General features: G+C 41.0%; 1 protein-coding gene and 1 long non-coding RNA gene across 3 annotated transcripts in view; one reads left to right on the top strand and one right to left on the bottom strand.

Annotated features, from left to right (window-relative positions):
- Positions 1-1,025: 1,025 nt before the first annotated feature.
- Positions 1,026-5,569, bottom strand: LOC141165739 (uncharacterized). The gene is made up of 3 exons (XR_012251195.1): positions 5,399-5,569; positions 3,918-4,110; positions 1,026-1,331 (listed from the first exon to the last, which is right to left on the bottom strand). It is a non-coding gene; the product is annotated as an uncharacterized lncRNA (long non-coding RNA).
- Positions 5,544-21,337, top strand: part of MON2 (MON2 homolog, regulator of endosome-to-Golgi trafficking) — a 144,066-nt gene continuing 128,272 nt past the window's right edge. For both annotated transcript variants that reach the window (XM_073651592.1, XM_073651591.1), the window contains exon 1: positions 5,544-5,895. In XM_073651592.1, coding sequence (XP_073507693.1) covers positions 5,782-5,895 — 114 coding nt within the window. In that variant the 5' untranslated portion in view covers positions 5,544-5,781. The remainder of the gene's footprint in view (positions 5,896-21,337) is intronic.

Raw genomic sequence — 21,337 nt, 5'->3', positions numbered from 1 at the left:
CCGCGCGCCGGCTTTTAAACAGTCAGGAGAATTCTCCCACGCTGGGATGGCATTCTGATGACAAGCTGGATCGCAGCTGAGCGCTGCCATCCAGCTTGTCATCCTTCACAGACACTGCAGAGCGCAGGCATTATGGGAACTTCCGATTCCGGTATTCGATATTATAAAAGTATCGGAATTAAGTATCGGAATTCCGATACAGTGAATATCGGCCGATACCCGATATTTCAGTATCGGAATGCTCAACACTACTTATAATGGTACCAATAAAATCTTCAACTCACCATTTAACAGCTTTGCTGGCTAATAATAAAAAAGGTCATAGCTCTTAAAACATGGTGAAGAAAAACTATTTTTTTTATTAAAAAAACATTTTTAGTGTGTAAAAGAAGCAAAACATAAAATATATAAATCTAGTATTGCTGTAACCTAATTGACCCATATAATAAAGATGTCTTATTACTTATACCGCAAGCTGAACGGCGTAAAAAGTAAAAAATCTTTCTTGTTCCAACCATTTTTATTAAAACATTTTCTTATAACATAGAAAAAGATATATTAACATGGTGGTAAATGAGTGGAAAAATAAAGTAAAAGGGGAAGGGAAATCTCAAGGCAAGTTTCCATTTTCAAAAGGCTTAACTTTGAACAAATATTTTATAGAAATTTTTATTGTTACAAAAACATAACAAAATGTATATTTTAAAGAGGAAAAATGAGGTTACGTATATGGAATTTTAAAGTCAAATTGTATATTTTGAAAAAAATAGAGATTTAACCTGGTTGGAAAGGATTTATACCATGGTAACTGTCACGGGGTCCTACTCCAGTATCGCACAATCAACAGAGCAAGAGATGAGTGAACAGTCTCAAGAATCTTTATTACATGCAAACCGAAAGGTCCATAAAACATTATACCACCCAGAGGATGAAATAGACCAGGAACACGGATACAGTCCAGTAATGGGATAAATGCTCCGGGAGATGAGAGTCACAATTCTCCGCTTAGAGATCGATATGGCAGTGTGGCTCCAGATACTTCTCCATATAGATGATACAGGGAATACACAGAATGATACAGAGCAACAAGACAACATTCCTAAAATCAATAAAATATGACTATAGACAGAATGAAGTCCCAGACACCATATCACACCATCACAGTAACCATCTAATAGAGTATCCTTTAAAATGTTTCTCTCTTATAGTCTGCACATTGAGATTCTGATTTGGCTATTATCCTAAGTCATATTGCAAGATTCGTTAAAGGGTTGATTGTAGGATTGCTGCTTCCAACACGTGGCGCTATAGAGTTCAAGTCCTCTTCCTCTCTGAAGAGACAATTGCATATTAAATTTCCCAGATTTGTATATGTCAAATTTAAAGCTTTCAACCATGGTGTTTCTATAAATATAACATCAAGAATTTTTTCCCAATTTTTAATATTGGACTTTTTAATGAAATTTAAATTAATAAAATTTATTTTCCAAATTTGGTCATTAGAAGGTTAATTGAGAAGATTACAAATTCCTATTTTCGTAAGGATATAGGAAGTTTAAATTTATTCTTAAAGTTTTTTTATATTTGGAGTCGGTATATTGTAGTTTGTTTATATTTCTTCAAATGAAATAAATGAGTTATTTATTATCTCCAATAAATTGTTAATTCTAGTTTTTTCACAAATTAGTAAGGAATTTTTTTGAATTGCAATTTCCATTACGGAGATTGGTAGATTTTTTTAATTAATACATTTTGAGGAGTTTTTCAAACAAAGTTAAAATTGTTTCCATGTTATGCTATTTTTACAATGGGGAATTTGGGTGGCGTTAGTGTAAGATCTACTAAACTTGCTAATATTAACAAAGAAAGTGGGTGGTTTTTATTACAAAAAAAAGGAACCAGACAGATAATAAATTCGGCCCGATCCACGGGCAGCATGCATCAGACACTCCCTGTATCATGTCAGCCATATATGTTTAACTGTGAAGCGCTGAGGCATATCAAAGAAAAACATAGTATAATAGCCGTGGACAGGCCCAGGACAAGGTATTTTTGTGCCTTAAGCAGATGAAGCCAGCGGCGTCCCTTCCCTCACCCCCAAGCAAAGGAATGGGACAGAGAGCAAGCTAACGCATGCGTTAGTTATCAAGTTCTGACAACCACATCCACTAGAATTGTTACCCTTTTCACCAAAAAATTGCCAGCAAAAGTAAAAATAAAAAGTGTACTTTATGGGTGTGACTTAACAGGCAGTGCAATTTCAAAATTAGAGACATTCATCCCTGACATCCTGTATTTTAAATGTCAGCCCCAAGGATAGTCAGGAAAACTAATCTAGCTTAACTATAATGGGGACCATTAATGGTTCAAATTCCTGTACTGATGATATTTCTGGTGAAATGTTCATGTTTTAATGGTTGTTCTGGTGCTGTACTCGCCTACTTCTAATGGTTCTGGTGATGTATTCATCACCAGAACCATGATTAGTACATGAATATAAAAACAAAATAATCATTAGTACATAAACAGAACACCAAAGCCATCAATAGCACATGAATATGACACCAGGTACCATCATCAGTGCATGAATACATCACCAGAAACACTATAATTACTTGACAAGAACCACGCTTAGTACAGCAGTCAATTTTAATGTCAGGTCAGACATTTGTATCAAATGACCCTACAACTTTCAGTATGTTCCTAAAACAATAGATTACTAGAACCACAATCAGTACATGAATACGGAACCAGAACCCCCATCAGTACAAGAATACACTACCAGAAACAGTATAATTACTTGACAAGAACCAAGCTTAGTACAGCAGTCAATTGTAATGTCAGGTCAGCCATTTGTGTCAAATGACCCTACAACTTCCAGTATGTTCCTAAAACAATGTTAAGGAGTTACTGGAAGTTTTGTTACCAGCCATCATCATACTGTAGACTATACAGGAACCACAGTAGTGATGAGACGCAGTCAGAATTACAAATAAACATATACATCCAGGTATCTTATAGGTGACATCTTCTCTGAGTGGTTCTCTTTCTTTTCGCCTCCATTTTGTCCAGACACTTTGATGACTTTTCACAGCTACAGCTCGTCTCTGCAGACTTACATCTTCTCCGGTCTTCTGCAGCACATCCCAACACGGTGCCCCACACATCCTCTCAATATACAATTGAGTGCAGGGAGGGAAAGCCGGACGGGGCACAGGTGGTCAGTGTGCTGAATTTCTATGGTCGGAAGGAGCAGGCAGCCGCAGGCACAGCTATGTCAGTTTCTTCTTTTTTTTTCAACGGGCACCTCCTAAGTGCGTGCCTACCCTGTCTACCACACATCCCAGCTCTCTGCCAGGGAACCACCTTTCCAACTAGTCTCCCAAGTCAGACATAAATAGCTGAAATCATACAGCCAGTGTCAGATACATGCTGCTCATGCATCGGGCAGAATGTATCCACTGTCAGGTTCCCTTTAATGTGGCTCTCAAAGTAAGACTGGTTGGGGATCAGTGCCTTATAGGGTGCGTGTCTCTAGAAGCACAAGTTGGGCACAATGGACGGGCACTACACTGGCATATTTGCAATTTTCTGCATAAAAAAAAAACATGGCGCAAATTACATTCCTACCTGCTCAGCCATGCCATGTAGCCAAACAGTAGTTTGCGACGACATGTATATCACTGCACGTTTGTGAGAAATTTTGCAATAAATTGTGGGTTCCATTTTCATCCACCTTTATGTAAGTGAAAAATTTGCAGCTAATAAAAAATTACAGTTTTACCACTGAAATGTTACTTTTCCACAGCCCAATCTTATAAAATTCTGTAATGTAGTTTGTGGGTTAAAAATGCCCACTTAGCCTGTTATCATGTCCCTGTTACAAGTGTCGGTGTCATCGCCAGCGCTATACATACCTCGCGCATGCACGGGGCTTCTTTCCCTCACTGCGTTGATCCCTTTGTAGTCGGATGTAACAGTGACGGCTTCAGAGAAGCCCTCTGCTCATGATCGGAAGTGAAGAAGACTTCTGGGTCTGTTAGGCAGGGTGTTTATTTATGCAGACACAACTGCTGGTGGTTCTGGGGGCACAGGGGACCTGACAGGTTCCTTTTAACAAATTATTAAAATATTATTTTCTCCATTAAAAATTTGGTACTAAAACACCATTTTATTAGAAAAAATTATTTTGTTGTTCAACATCTAAATGTTATGAAGTTCTGAGAAGCACCTGTGGGTTAAAAATGCTCAACAACCCCAGCACAAGAGAGAGTTTACTGTGTTATGGTAAATATTTATACTTTATTATTTTAGACGATTAAATATACATATACATCTAATTGATAATTTTGTATTTTAATATTAGCTTTCTAAGTGTTATTTCGTTGTATCTAATACAGAGCTATTTCTGTATGAAGCTTTCCTTTGTTCTGAAACTATAGTTAAACTAGCTATAACCAGTCTAAGGAATTTAGCAGAATACATAATTTACGACTTTGTTTTTCCCAATTTATCTTCCTTTTTAGGTAACGTAATGTAAGCCATTTCCACTTTCCTTATCTTTGTGGTTTGTAATAAAACTTGTAACCAGGCATCTGAGTGCAGACAAGTCTGGGACACAGACAGAATTGGTTGTGTTTTTCTTGTCTCCGATCAATCGACTGACTCCCTCATTTGATCAAAACTGGCAAACATGTGAAACCTTATGAGTTTCTCCTAAAACTTTCCATATAGGTTTCTCCATCAACTGCGTTAGCGTGTCATCAGCGCTGGGTATGAAGGGGGCTGGCTGACTGCTCATTTCAGTAGCTGAGCAAGTTATTTCTGTCTAGTGTCTATGCATCTGCATGAGAGAGAAGAGGCCAGTTTTATGTATTAAAATGAGCCGGTCAGCCAGCCCCCTTCATACACAGCACTTATTTCCCACAAAAATTGAAGCTGCAGGACCGAAGATAATATCTGAAGAGTAGGACACACTTTTTTCAAAGTATTTTTTGGTTTTACAAGTGTTAAAGGGTGATTCCCCAAATAGTAAGTTATCCGCTCTTTCCATATCCTCCAGAAAATGGGCAAATATGTGGTCACGTGCCCCCCATTCATGGCACTGGAGAAACCTCACAGACTTGTCCCCTAAGGCCGGACAATCCCTTTAAGGCTCTGTTCACACCAACATTCTGACTTTCAACATGAACTAATGGGGGCAGTCAGGGTCCAGCCCGGAGAGCAAATCACGCTGCAATGTTTCATCACCTGTGATGGATCTCAGTACCACACATACAATACAAGCAGATCATCCAATCACGATCGTTTCAATCATTCTACAGAATGTGTGGCAGAGCCTCCGTCAGATGCTATATATATATATAGATGTATATACATTATCTAGCACTGCAGATACCTTCGTTTATAAATGACACTAGCAATACTAGAATGGCCATGGCAGAGTGAGTAACAGGAAGACTAGTAGGCAGCCGTCATGTTTCCTAGCCCACGACCACACTCACGAACACTTGTGATTCGAAGAGACGCTGACAGGTCTGCGGGAAAGCCACACTGCGCCTGCGCGGCCAGCTTGTGTTTACGGAAGCGGCTGTTACGTGTCAGTGCGGGGAGCAGGGGATTCTGGGAGTCCGGCTGATGGCCGAGCCGAGGGGCTGAAAGCTCTGTGCCCGGCCGGGGACATGTTCTAGGAGCCTGAACCGAAGGGTGGCTGCTGGCTCCGCACCGAGGACAGCTCCTGGGCCGCTTCTCCTCTGTGCTACCAAGTCATAAGCTGGAACCATGTCCTCCTCCACCAGCAGCCCCGAGGCCATCAAGAAGCTCCTGGAGAACATGCAGAGTGACCTGCGGGGTCTGTCCATGGAGTGCAAGAAGAAGTTCCCTCCTGTCAAAGAGGTAACGAGAGCAGAGATCAAGCCCCTCATCACAAGTGTGTGCTTCCTTGCCATTCAGAATCTGTGCTGCCAGTGTGAGCCGGCACCCTGCAGTGATCTGTGTGTATACCATGTCTATATGTGATGTGTGTGTGTATACCATGTCTGTATGTGATCTGTGTGTGTAGACAATGTCTATATGTGATCTATGTGTATATACCATGTCTGTATGTGATGTGTGTGTGTATACCATGTCTGTATGTGATGTGTGTGTGTATACCATGTCTGTATGTGATGTGTGTGTGTATACCATGTCTGTATGTGATCTGTGTGTGTATACCATGTCTGTATGTGATCTGTGTGTGTATACCATGTCTGTATGTGATCTGTGTGTGTATACCATGTCTGTATGTGATCTGTGTGTGTATACCATGTCTGTATGTGATGTGTGTGTGTATACCATGTCTGTATGTGATGTGTGTGTGTGTATACCATGTCTGTATGTGATGTGTGTGTGTATACCATGTCTGTATGTGATGTGTGTGTGTATACCATGTCTGTATGTGATGTGTGTGTGTATACCATGTCTGTATGTGATGTGTGTGTGTATACCATGTCTGTATGTGATGTGTGTGTGTATACCATGTCTGTATGTGATGTGTGTGTGTATACCATGTCTGTATGTGATGTGTGTGTGTAGACAATGTCTGTATGTGATCTGTGTGTGTAGACAATGTCTGTATGTGATCTGTGTGTGTAGACAATGTCTGTATGTGATCTGTGTGTATATACCATGTCTATATGTGATCTGTGTGTGTATACGATGTCTGTATGTGATCTGTGTGTGTATACGATGTCTGTATGTGATCTGTGTGTGTATACGATGTCTATATGTGATCTATGTGTATATACCATGTCTGTATGTGATCTGTGTGTGTATACCATGTCTGTATGTGATGTGTGTGTGTATACCATGTCTGTATGTGATGTGTGTGTATATACCATGTCTATATGTGATGTGTGTGTGTAGACAATGTCTGTATGTGATCTGTGTGTATATACCATGTCTATATGTGATCTGTGTGTGTATACGATGTCTGTATGTGATCTGTGTGTGTATACGATGTCTGTATGTGATCTGTGTGTGTATACGATGTCTGTATGTGATCTGTGTGTGTATACGATGTCTGTATGTGATCTGTGTGTGTATACGATGTCTGTATGTGATCTATGTGTATATACCATGTCTGTATGTGATCTGTGTGTGTATACGATGTCTGTATGTGATCTGTGTGTGTATACCATGTCTGTATGTGATCTGTGTGTGTATACCATGTCTGTATGTGATCTGTGTGTGTATACCATGTCTGTATGTGATCTGTGTGTGTATACATGTCTATATGTGATCTGTGTGTATACATAGACATCGTATACACACACAGATCACATATAGACATTGTATACACACAGATCACATATAGACATTGTATACACACAGATCACATAATGTCTATATGTGATCTGTGTGTGTAGACAATGTCTATATGTGATCTGTGTGTGTGTGTGTAGACAATGTCTATATGTGATCTGTGTGTGTGTGTGTGTAGACAATGTCTATATGTGATCTGTGTGTGTGTAGACAATGTCTATATGTGATCTGTGTGTGTGTAAACAATGTCTATATGTGATCTGTGTGTGTGTGTAGACAATGTCTATATGTGATCTGTGTGTGTGTGTGTAGACAATGTCTATATGTGATCTGTGTGTGTGTGTGTAGACAATGTCTATATGTGATCTATGTGTATATACCATGTCTATATGTGATCTGTGTGTATACGATGTCTGTATGTGATCTGTGTGTGTATACGATGTCTGTATGTGATCTATGTGTATATACGATGTCTGTATGTGATCTGTGTGTGTATACCATGTCTGTATGTGATCTGTGTGTGTATACCATGTCTGTATGTGATCTGTGTGTGTATACCATGTCTGTATGTGATCTATGTGTATATACCATGTCTGTATGTGATCTGTGTGTGTATACGATGTGTGTATACCATGTCTATATGTGATCTGTGTGTATACCATGTCTATATGTGATCTGTGTGTATACATAGACATCGTATACACACACAGATCACATATAGACATTGTATACACACAGATCACATAATGTCTATATGTGATCTGTGTGTGTAGACAATGTCTATATGTGATCTGTGTGTGTGTGTAGACAATGTCTATATGTGATCTGTGTGTGTGTGTAGACAATGTCTATATGTGATCTGTGTGTGTGTGTGTAGACAATGTCTATATGTGATCTGTGTGTGTAGACAATGTCTATATGTGATCTGTGTGTGTGTAGACAATGTCTATATGTGATCTGTGTGTGTGTGTGTAGACAATGTCTATATGTGATCTGTGTGTGTAGACAATGTCTATATGTGATCTGTGTGTGTAGACAATGTCTATATGTGATCTGTGTGTGTGTGTAGACAATGTCTATATGTGATCTGTGTGTGTGTGTGTGTAGACAATGTCTATATGTGATCTGTGTGTGTGTGTGTAGACAATGTCTATATGTGATCTGTGTGTGTGTGTAGACAATGTCTATATGTGATCTATATGCATACCGTGACTGGGGCGTGAGGGGGGCCATGCATATCAGGATGAGGGCTACCATACATACCAGGATAGGGATGAGGGGTGCCATGCATACCAGGATAGGGGATGAGGGGTGCCATGCATACCAGGATAGGGGATGAGGGGTGCCATGCATACCAGGATTGAAGATGCGGGGTGCCATGCATACCAGGATTGAAGATGCGGGGTGCCATGCATACCAGGATTGGGGATGCGGAGTGCCATGCATACCAGGATTGGGGATGCGGAGTGCCATGCATACCAGGATTGGGGATGCGGAGTGCCATGCATACCAGGATTGGGGATGCGGCGTGCCATGCATACTAGGATTGGGGATGCGGCGTGCCATGCATACCAGGATTGGGAATGCGGGGTGCTATGCATACCAGGATTGGGGATTAGGGGTGCCATGCATACCAGGATGAGGGGTACCATACATACCAGGATAGGAATGAGGAATGCCATGCATGCCAGGATTGGGGCGTGAGGAATGCCATGCATACCAGGATTGGGGCGTGAGGGGTGCCATGCATACCAGGATTGGGGCGTGAGGGGGGCCATACATACCAGGATTGGGGGTGAGAGCAGCACATAACAGGATGGAGGCAGCACAAATACCAGCATGGGAGACCATATACCAATAAAATTGCTCGCCACCCGGGCGTAGAACAGGCTCAATAGGTAGTCAATATACAGTCATATGAAAAAATTTGGGCACCCCTATTAATCTTAAGCTTAATGTTTTCTAAAAATTGGTGTTTTTGCAACAGCTATTTCAGTTTGATATATGTAATAACTGTTGGACACAGTAATGTTTCTGCCTTGAAATGAGGTTTATTGTACTAACAGAAAATGTGCAATCTGCATTCAAACAAAATTTGACAGGTGCATAAGTATGGGCACCCTTATCATTTTCTTGTTTTAAATACTCCTACCTACTTTTTACTGACTTACTAAAGCACTTTTTTGGGTTTTGTAACCTCATTGAGCTTTGAACTTCATAGCCAGGTGTATGCAATCATGAGAAAAGCTACTTAAAGTGGCCACTTGCAAGTTGTTCTCCTGTTTGAAGCTCCACTGAAGAGTGCCATCATGGGCTCCTCAAAACAACTGTCAAATGATCTGAAAACAAAGATTATTCAACATAGTTGTTCAGGGGAAGGATACAAAAAGCTGTCTCAGAGATTTAACCTGTCAGTTTCCACTGTGAGGAACATAGTAAGGAAATGGAAGAACACAGGGACAGTTCTTGTTAAGGCCAGAAGTGGCAGGCCAAGAAAATTTTCAGAAAGGCAGAGAAGAAGAATGGTGAGATCAGTCAAGGACAATCCTCAGACCACCTCCAGAGAGCTGCAGCATCAACTTGCTGCAGATGGTGTCACTGTGCATCGGTCAACTATACAACGCACTTTGCACAAGGAGAAGCTGTATGGGAGAGTGATGCGAAAGAAGCCGTTTCTGCAAGCACGCCACAAACAGAGTCGGCTGAGGTATGCAAAAGCACATTTGGAGAAGCCAATTTCTTTTTGGAAGAAGGTCCTATGGACTGATGAAACCAAGATTGAGTTGTTTGGTCATACAAAAAGGCGTTATGCATGGTGGCAAAAAAACACAGCATTCCAAGAAAAACACTTGCTACCCACAGTAAAATTTGGTGGAGGTTCCATCATGCTTTGGGGCTGTGTGGCCAATGCCGGCACCGGGAATCTTGTTAAAGTTGAGGGACGCATGGATTCCACTCAGTATCAGCAGATTCTTGACAATAATTTTCAAGAATCAGTGATAAAGTTGAAGTTACGCAGGGGATGGATCTTTCAGCAAGACAATGATCCAAAACACCGCTCCAAATCTACTCAGGCATTCATGCAGAGGAACAATTACAATGTTCTGGAATGGCCATCCCAGTCCCCAGACCTGAATATCATTGAACATCTGTGGGATCATTTGAAGAGGGCTGTCCATGCTCGGCGACCATCAAACTTAACTGAACTGGAATTGTTTTGTAAAGAGGAATGGTCAAAAATACCTTCATCCAGGATCCAGGAACTCATTAAAAGCTACAGGAAGCGACTAGAGGCTGTTATTTTTGCAAAAGGAGGATCTACTAAATATTAATGTCACTTTTCTGGTGAGGTGCCCATACTTATGCACCTGTCAAATTTTGTTTGAATGCAGATTGCACATTTTCTGTTAGTACAATAAACCTCATTTCAAGGCAGAAACATTACTGTGTCCAACAGTTATTACATATATCAAACTGAAATAGCTGTTGCAAAAACACCAATTTTTATAAAACATTAAGCTTAAGATTAATAGGGGTGCCCAAACTTTTTCATATGACTGTATCATCGGCCGGGGTCCCTCACCCAGCACCCCTGCCGATCAGCTGTTATCGGTGCCGGCGGCCACCGGCCGGATGTCCTTACCTGTGGTGCTTGGCCGTCCACCTGTAGTGGCCACCGCAGGGTACTGCACATCCGCCTCCCATTGAATTAGAGGCAGATGTGCAGTAACAAGCGCCGGCCACTACAACTTGACGGCCAAGCACTGCAGGTAAGCACTTCCTGCCGGCGGTCACCGACACTGATAACAGCTGATCGGCAGGGGTGCCGGGTGCGGGACCCCGGCCGATGATACATTGATGCCCTATCCTACGGATAGGGCATCAGTGTAAAAGTAGTGGACACCTCCTTTAAGAGGAAATTATTGTAAAATAATATTAGGGAATTGCATTTGAAGCATTTTCTTAATGTACATTCTACATAGTTACATACGTTGAAAAAAGATTTAGGACTTTAAAGTTCAAACTATCTTCTAGTAATAGAAAATGTCTAACTTTGATTATTTATAACTCACAATGTCATGTTTTGTTAACCGCTTCCCGACCGCCCACTGTAGATAAACGTCGGCGCTGCCTGGGCTCTGTGCAGCGCGGACGTTTAAAAACGGTGGGTGGTCTCGCAGTGCTCAGGGCCCCCAGGGTCCTGCAAGCGCTGTGAGAGCGGTGCAGAGCGTTAGCTCTGACAGGGAACATCATCGGGACCTGATTAGATCAGGTCCCAGTGATGTTAACCCTTTGCTGTCTTCTATTTGCCGTGATCTATAGTGATCGCGGCATATAGAAGACAGCAGGAGGAGAGGGGGTCGTCCACTTACCTCTCCGACGACCCCTTGATTGCTTTCAGGACCTGGTGTTGCTATGGCAGCTGGAGGTCACATGACCGCCTCCAGCTCTGCCATATATGGTGTCCTTCCTGTCTGGCTTCAGCCTGTAGCTGATGCCAGACAGGAGACTGTGAAACAGTCAGTGAAGATCTCATATAATGTAATACATGTCTATTACATTACATGAGATCAGGGATCAGAAAAATAAAAATTAATGTCCCATACAGGGACTAAGTAAAAATGTAAAAAAAAGTAAAAAAAAATGTTTTGAAACTGTTAAAAAAAAAAAAAATACAAAATAAATAAAAATAAATAAATAAAATATTAAACCGATAAATCCATATATTTATGCAAAAATAAAAAAAGTGCACATATTTGGTATTGCCGCGTCCGAAACAACCCGAGCTATAAAACTGTCACACTAATTAACTCCTTATGTGTACACCGTAATAAAAATAAATAAAAAACGGAGCAAAAAACTATGCTTTTTCCTCATATCGCCAAACAAAAAGTGGAAAAAAATGCGATCAAAAAGCAAAATGGAAATAGAAATGGTACCGCTGAAAACGTCATCTTGTTCCGCAAAAATCAAGCAGCTATACAGCTCCATCAGCCAAAAAATAAAAAAGTTATACCTCTCAGAATAAAGCAATGCAAAAAAAATATTTTTTCTATAAAATTGTTTTATTGTGTAAAGCGCCAAAACATAAAAAAATATACTGTAAGTGTAGTATCGCTGTAAACGTACTGACCCGAAGAATAACGCTGCCTGATCACTTTTACCACACGCAGAACGGCATAAAAAAAAACCTCAATAAACAATTCCTGAATTGTTTGTTTTTGTTAATTTTACCTCCCAAAAAACGGAATAGAAAGCGATCAAAAAATGTCACGTACCCACAAATGGTACCAATAAAAATGTCAACTCGTCCCGCAAAAAACAAGCCATCACATGACTCTGTCGGCCGAAATATGGAAAAATTATAGCTCTCAAAATATGGCGATGCAAAAACTAGATTTTGCAAAAAAAAGCGTCTCTTAGTGTGTGACAGCTGTCAATCATAAAAACCCGATATAAATCTGGTATCTCTGTAATCGCACCGACCCGAAGAATAAAGTAATATATCACACTAGGAACGGCGTAAAAAATAAATAAAACCAATTCTTCACCTGCTACTGATTTGTTTATTATGTCTCCCAAAGATCGCAGTAAGGCTCTGCTCACATTTATCCTGCGCTCTGCGCTGAGCACTTACCCCAGAGTTTCCGTGTAAATCTCTGAAATACGTGATTCAGACGGAACCCATGACGGAAGATTCCCTGTAATGAGGCAGATATAGGCCACTGTGGATGCCGTCTGGCCTGTGATCCCACGGTGTCATTTGTTTTAGGCGTGCATAAAAGTGCGGTTGGCCACAGTTTTGTGCACTTCTGAAAAAAAGGACACCGCTAAACAGAGGCCAGACGGAGTACAGAGTAACTCTGCTGCCTCATTATAGTGAATGGATCCCGCAGGGGTTTCATCTGAATTACATCACTTGGAAATTTAGATGGAAACCCCGATGTAAGTGCTCAGCCTAGAGCGCAGGATAAATGTTACGTAAAATGTTCCCAATAAAAGCTTCAACTCAGTCCTCAAAAAAAGCTAGTCCCCACTCAGGTCCGTCATCTGTTAAAAATATAAGGGACTTCCAAGTTACTGGTAGCCGAAAGGCTCTGGAAAAGCGAAATGGTCCTTGCCCCCCAAAAGAAATTCAAAAAATGTTGTGCTCCCAAATCCAAATGCCTATTCTACAATAATTTGTTCTCCAATTGTCAAATAGCGCTCCGTCCCCCCCAGATCTCGCCATATGGCTGAGCGGTACGATACAGCCACATATGGGGTATTGCCACTTTTAGAAGAAATTGTGTGACACATTTCGGCACCATTTTTACCCATTGCCCTGTGTGAAAATGTAAAATCTGAGGGTAAAACATTTTTTTGTGGTAAAAATATAATTATGCTTTTTTCACTGCCCAATGGTATAAATTTAAAAATTAAAAAATACTCACTACTTCCCTAGATGAATTCCTTGAGAGGTGTAGTTTACAAAATGGGGTCACTTGTGGGGGTTTCTGCTGTTTTGGCATGTCAGCGACTCTTCAAATGTGACATGGTGTCTGCTGCCTATCCCAGCCAACATAGCGCTCCTTTCTCTTCCGAACCCTGCCGTACACCAAAGCAGTGGTTTTCCCCCACATATGGGGTATCGGCGTGTTCAGGAGAAATTGAACAACAAATTTCATGGTGCAATTTATCCTGTTACCCTTATGATAGTATAAAATTAGGGAAAGGAAAACATTTTTTGTGGGAAAAATGTGAAAATTTTATTTTTATGGCTCAATATTATAAACTTCTGTGAAGCAGCTGGGGGTGCAAGGTGCTCACCACATATCTAGATAAGTTCCCTAAGGGGTCTAGTTTCCAAAATGGTGTCACTTGTGGGGGGTTTCCACTGTTTAGGCCCATCAGGGGCTCCCCAAATGCAACATGGCGTCCGCTAATTATTCAAACAAATTTTACATTCAAAAAGTCAAATGGCGCTCCTTCCCTTCCGAGCCCTGCCGTGCGCCCAAACAGTGGTTTGCCTCCACATATGGGGTATCGGCGTGTTCAGGAGAAATTGCACAACAAATTTCATGGTGCAATTTATCCTATTACCCTTATGATAATGCAAAATTAAGGGATGAAAAACGTTTTTGTGGGAAAAATGTGAAAATTTTATTTTTACAGCTCAATATTATAAACTTCTGTGAAGCACCTTGGGGTTCAAGGTGCTCACCACACATCTAGATATGTTCCCTAAGGGGTCTAGTTTCCAAAATGGTGTCACTTGTGGGGGGTTTCCACTGTTTAGTCACATCAGGAGCTCTCCAAACGCAACATGGTGTCTGCTAATTATTCAGACAAATTTTACATTCAAAAAGTCTAATGGCGCTCCTTCCTTTCCGAGCCCTGCCGTGCGCCCAAACAGTGGTTTTCCCCCACATATGGGGTATCGGCGTGTTCAGGAGAAATTGCACAACAAATTTCATGGTGCAATTTATCCTATTACCATTATGATAATGGGAAATTAAGGGATGAAAATCGTTTTTGTGGGAAAAATGTGAAAATTTTATTTTTACAGCTCAATATTATAAACTTCTGTGAAGCACCTTGGGGTTCAAGGTGCTCACCACACATCTAGATATGTTCCCTAAGGGGTCTAGTTTCCAAAATGGTGTCACTTGTGGGGGGTTTCCACTGTTTAGTCACATCAGGAGCTCTCCAAACGCAACATGGTGTCTGCTAATTATTCAGACAAATTTTACATTCAAAAAGTCTAATGGCGCTCCTTCCTTTCCGAGCCCTGCCGTGCGCCCAAACAGTGGTTTTCCTTCACATATGGGGTATCAGCACGCTCAAGAGAAATTGCACAAAAAATGTTGGGGTCCATTTTTTCCTGTTACCCCTGTGAAAATAAAAAAAATTGGGTCTAAAGTAACATTTTTGTGAAAAAAGTTAAATGTTAATTTTTTTCTTCCACATTCCAAAAATTCCTGTGAAGCACCTGAAGGGTTAATAAAGTTCTTCAATGTGGTTTTGAGCACCTTGAGGGGTGCAGTTTTTAGAACGGTGTCACTTTTGGGTATTTTCTGTCATAAAGACCCCTCAAAGTGACTTCAAATATGATGTCCCTAAAAAAATGTTTTTGTAAATTTTGTTGGAAAAATGAGAAATCACTGGTCAACTTTTAACCCTTATAGCTCCCTAACAAAAAAAAATTTGGGTTCCAAAATTGTGCTGATGTAAAGTAGACATGTGGGAAATGTTATTTATTAACTATTTTGTGTGACATATCTCTCTGATTTAAGGGCATGAAAATTCAAAGTTTGAAAATTGCAAAATTTTCAAAATTTTCGCCAAATTTCCAATTTTTTCACAAATAAACGCATGTGATATCAAAGAAATTTTACCACTATCATGAAGTACAATATGTCACGAAAAAACAGTCTCAGAATCAGGGGAATACGTTGAAGCGTTCCAGAGTAATTACTTCATAAAGTGGTCAGAATTGAAAAAATTGGCCCGGTCACGAAGGCAAAAACAGGCTCTGGTGCGAAGTGGTTAAAGTATGCAGACCTTTTTTTAATTCTGCTATAGTGTCTGCCATTACTACCTCTTGTGGTCGTCTTTCCACAGTCTGACTGCTCTAACTGTAAAGAACCCTTTCCTATTTACCTGGCAGAATTAGTCATCAGAAGCACATAACCTTGAAATATGCAGTGATTATACACTACGCATTATAAAAGTGTTTAATGTGCTACTTACTACCATGTTTTAGCTAAGATACAAGACATACTTGTAAGGAGAGATGATAAAGTTAATGGGGGATGACATAAATATATTGAGGAACTCTATATAACATAAAAAGGGAAGAATGGCCGGCACATCTATTCTTAGCTGTATTGTAACTACTCTTTTAAAAATGGTTACAGCCGTTATAGGGTTTTTCACCCCATAGGAAACTTTCAGCAAGTAGTACGGCTTCCGGAATAGCGGAGTGTGCAGTACATACAATGTTAGGATTCGGCTCTGCTTGCCGGTTGGAGCTGTTGTCACCTCACTGCGGAAATGTGAATTGCGCTAAATTGTGGTCATATTCTGACTAAATTGTCATTGAGAGAAGATGATGAGAATCTATTCAGCGTGTAACTGCAACTGTGGAAATCCCATACTTACAGTTACATAATAAAGCGATGGAAAGCCGCTTTAACAGCTGCAGTCGGCCGGTGTAAATGCACCTTTCTCCTGCTCAGGATCATTGTTGAAGTCAGGATCTAGTAAAGATAACAGCCCATAGTCTGCAATGTTTACTGACAATGAAATGACGTGGGAATGTGCACACGATAAGTATTTGCTGCAGACATTTCTGCACCAATAACATGTCTCTTGGCAGGAAAATTGCCTTGATATTGCTGCGTTTAAGAGATTTTTTCCCGTTCTTTAGAAAGTGTGAAAAACGCAAAAATACTGAAAGAATAAGACGCTGCAGACATGAAACTGCTTCAAATCTGCAAGGGAAAATAAGCTGCTTTTCCATGAGATTTCAGACATCTCTTTCACTTTTCTGGTACTATCAAAAATAGAGTTTTTGGGATCATGGAGCTCTGTATTACAAATATGTCCATCCCTCCAGTTGAAAGAAATTAACATTTTCATGGAGGGAAAATTTATATTTTACATTATGTCAATTCAGTTTTGTCTGTCAACAATAAAGTGAAGTTTGCGGCAATTTTTATTTAAAAAATGCGATGAAAATATTTCCCATTCACCACTCACTGGGTGGGCCTGTGTGCTCCCAAATGCCAGGGCTGAGTTTCCGTTCCAGTCCGGCCCTGTATATGTATACAATGTCTATATTTGTTCTGTGTGTGTGCAATGTGATCTCTGTGTGCGACGCAGCACGTGTCATGTGATCTATGTGTGCGACTTAGTACGTGTGTGTTGTGATCTGTATATACAATGTGATCTGTGTGTGTGTGACATGGTCCATGTATGTGATATGATATATGTATTAGGATAAACGATGATCCAGCTCCACAGACTTCAATAGTAAAAACAAATGTCTTTTATTTGGAATTTTTAAAAAATATTCAGATGGCGATAATGTAACTCCAGCTGGTAGAAGAACGATACTAGAAGGGCAATACAGGGGCACCAAGGAGGGGTGCGCTACCAGACAATGTGGTCTATATGTGATCTATGAGTGCGACGCAGTCCATCTGTGTGATTGTGATCTACAGGTGCTTCTCACCATAGGCGGATTATAATGAGGGCAATCTGGGCTACCGCCCATGGCCCGAGGCTCCGGAGGGGCCCATGGCCAGATTGCCCTCATTATAATGTTTTGTGCACAGCTGTAATCAAATATCCGGGGCCTTCTTGGCCTGAGCACCGGATCTCCTGTGACTCCGGTGCTGACCAGAGGAGGGCTGCGCCGGTCCCCAACCAACTGTTGAGGGGCCTGCTGTCTTATCAGCCACCGGCCGACACTGTACTTCTACATGCTGCTGTGCCACGCCGACGGCATCATGGTATAGCAGACGCAGCAGCGTGACACACTATGCTTTGCGCGGTCGTGTCTGCGAGCCTCCATGTTACGGAGCGCGGGAGACTTGAATAACATGATCCCAACCAGGAGTGTGGGCTGGACCGGACCTGAACAGAGGCAAGCTGCTCAGCAGGTGAGCGCTATGTGTCTGGATGCTCCAATCAAGGGATGTAAAAGCTGGGATAATGTATTTGTATGTATCTGAGGTTGTATATATGTGAATATATCTATGTATGTTGAATTGTGTGTATGTATTTGTAGATGTATATGTGTGTGTGTCTATATGTATATATGACACACACACACACACACACACAATGCAGAATTGTAAGTAAGCTGAGCAGGGATGGTGAGTGTCATGCATGTGTGACAGTGTCTGTGTGTATATCTATGTATGTGTGATATGTCTGTTTATATGTATTTTTGTGTACATCTTCAAATCTGCTTGTCCGTATGTGTCTTTGTATATGTTTGTGTGTGCACATTTTTGCGACCCGTAATGTGCAACTCTGCATGTGTATCCATGACTGTGTGTGACTGCATGTGCATGACTGTATGGGTGCGCGTGACTGTGTGTGACTGCGTGTGTGTACAAGATTGCATGTGCATGCCTGCTGGTGTCTGCATGTGTATGTGACTGCATGCGCATGCCTGCTGTTGCCTGACTGCGTGTGTGTACAAGACTGCGTGTATGTGTACTGTATCTAGGGAGCTATGTGCAGCCTCATACTGGATATAGGGAGCTACGTGCGGTCTCATACTGGATATAGGAAGCTACGTGCGGCCTCGTACTGTATCTAGGGGGCTACGTGCGGCCTCGTACTGTATCTAGGGGGCTACGTGCGGCCTCGTACTGTATCTAGGGGGCTATATAGGGGATGTTCACATACTTAATTGTGCTCAATATTAAGTCATATAAATAATGTAAAAAAAAATAATTATATATTAATATTGAGCATAATTAATTTCAGCCTATTGGTTCGGCCTCCACAACAGTCAAGGTCTCTCATGTAGCCCAGTGGGTGGGAAAATTAACCCCCACCCCTGCTCTATTTTATATAGTGCTGTACACAAGGGAAAATTTTGCGCTGTGCGGTATGCACGCCACTATCTCTGTCTTTTTCCATCTACAGATATGCACCAGAGCTCCTCTATGTTATTCACATGACCTATCACATGATCTATCAAAAAGGGATCATGTGACATGTCACGTGATCCATTGGGTACCCAGGGGCCCACACGTTCTAAACTGCCCGGGGCCCTGGCTACTCTTAATCCACCCCTGCTCCTCACTAAATTAGAATATCATCAAAAAGTTAATTTATTTCAGTTCTTCAATACAAAAAGTGAAACGCATATATTATATAGAGTCATTACAGAGTGATCTATTCCTAGTGTTTATTTGTTAATGTTGATGATTATGGCTTACAGCCAATGAAAACACAAAAGTCATTATCTCAGTATATTAGAATACTTTATAAGGCTGAGTTCACACGATGCGTTTTTCATGCGTTTCCGCGGCGTTTTTGCAGTTGCGTAAACGCCGCGGAAACGCATGAAAAACGCATGGTAGAAGGGAAGCAATGTTCCCCAATGGAAATCCGCATGTGCTGTGCCCATGATGCGGATTTTTCCGCAGCGTAAACGCTGCGGTCAAAAATCCGCAGCATGTCAATTAATTTTGCGGAAACGCTGCTCTTTTGCCGCCATTGACTTGCATTAGACCGCATGGAATCCGCATCACTGTATATGTTGATGCGCTTTTCATGCGGTCTAATGTGCGGATGGTACCCGGGTGTGGATGAGAGGACTCTCATCCAGACCCAGGTACCATTAAAAAAAAAACAATAAAATAAAAAATATATATATTCTCACCTTCTGACGGCCCGCGCTGCGTCCTGCCGGCTTCCCGGGCACTTCGCGGTTGAATGAAGAAGGACCTTCGCTGACGTCAGAGTCATGTGACGGGTCACGTGACGCTGACGTCGGAAGGTCCTACAGTCTTCACTGCCGGCAGCCGGGACCGATGAAGCAGGACACCGGGGGCCATCAGAGGGTAAAGTATATATTTATTTTTTGACATCACACACTATATAAATCCATGCCGGCTGCATGGATTTATATAGTGTGAAGTTGACAAGCACTTTCCAAGTGATGCTAAAATCGCTTGGGAAGCGCTTGTCAACCCGCATGCGGAAATGAAAGTGAAGACCGCTTCATTTCCGCATGTCCCTGGCAGGAAACCGCATGTACAATCCGCATGCGTTTTTTCCTGCCAGAGAGATGCAGAAACGCTCAGGAAAAAATCCTGAGCATTTCTGCATCGTGTGCACATACCCTAACAACGGCTTTAAAATTTTTTTTTTAAATTTGAAATGTTCTCTTAATGTTCAGTAAGCAGGGCTGTGGAGTCAGTATAAAATCGACCAACTCCTAAAATATTTAATATATTGGGTACAGTAGTTCCATGCAGTTTGTGGGGAATATTTTTGTTCATAAGAGTTTGAGAAAGTTATGAATTGTCCTATAAATGTCTGTCCTATTCCTGATCTAAGGTCTAGACTTTTAGCTGAGATGAATCTGTGCTGCAGTAAATTTATCACTTACACATGAGCCGTGTATGAGGGAGTCGGTGTCATGGAAATTGAGTCGTCGGAGGTTTGGCTTACCGACTCCACAGACCTGTCAGTAAATGCACTCAATACCTTTTTTTTTAACTCATTAACTCAAATGTTTATTATTGATTTTTATAAAGATTTTCGCAAAGGAAAAAATAAAAATAAAAAAAAGGAAAAAACAGCACCCCCAAACCTCAAGAAGCATTAAGCATGAGTTATTTATACATCTTGGCTCTGCAAAACCAGCATAATTAGTTGAACAAATATTTGTACATAGAAACAGTAGTAAATCCAATTACATATAACTTGTGGAAGTGCTAATAACATTTTAGTTAATTTTCAAAGAAGTTTAATTTGAGGCATCATATAAATGTAACTCAGAGCAAGCCGAGGCAAAATCTCCTCAGTTCCCTAGATGTCAAACCAGAACCATCAATCCATAGACCCCATATCTTGTCAAATTTGGAGATAGCATCTCTTGTTAGGTATATACCTTTTTCCAAATTTACTAGCCAGTCAACTTTATCAATAAATTCTGATATCATAGGCTCCTGATCTGCTATCCATTTTTGGGCTATCAATTTTCTTGCCATATATAACATACGTGCCGCCGCAATTTTACTGTATTCAATCAATAGTCAGATCTTCAGCATATCCCAATATACATACTAATGGTGAAAGCTCTATGTCAATTCAATAAACCCTGTTAATCATTGCTACAACACTCTTCCAAAGGGACACCAAGGTAGGACAGTTCCACGTCATATGAAGCATATCTGCTATGTTAGTTTTGCATCTAGGACAGTGGGGACTTGAATGAAATCCTATGTTAAATAAGAATTGAGGTGTCCTGTATACCTGGTGTATCACATATAAAATGCATTCAATACTTGGTCGGGGC

This window comes from Phyllobates terribilis, unplaced genomic scaffold (genome assembly GCF_046119375.1).
Source record: "Phyllobates terribilis strain yellow unplaced genomic scaffold, ASM4611937v1 Scaffold_11__3_contigs__length_659146591, whole genome shotgun sequence".
NCBI lineage: Eukaryota > Metazoa > Chordata > Amphibia > Anura > Dendrobatidae > Phyllobates > Phyllobates terribilis.
Note: the sequence above shows the minus strand (reverse complement) of the source record. Positions and strands in the feature narration are given on the sequence as shown.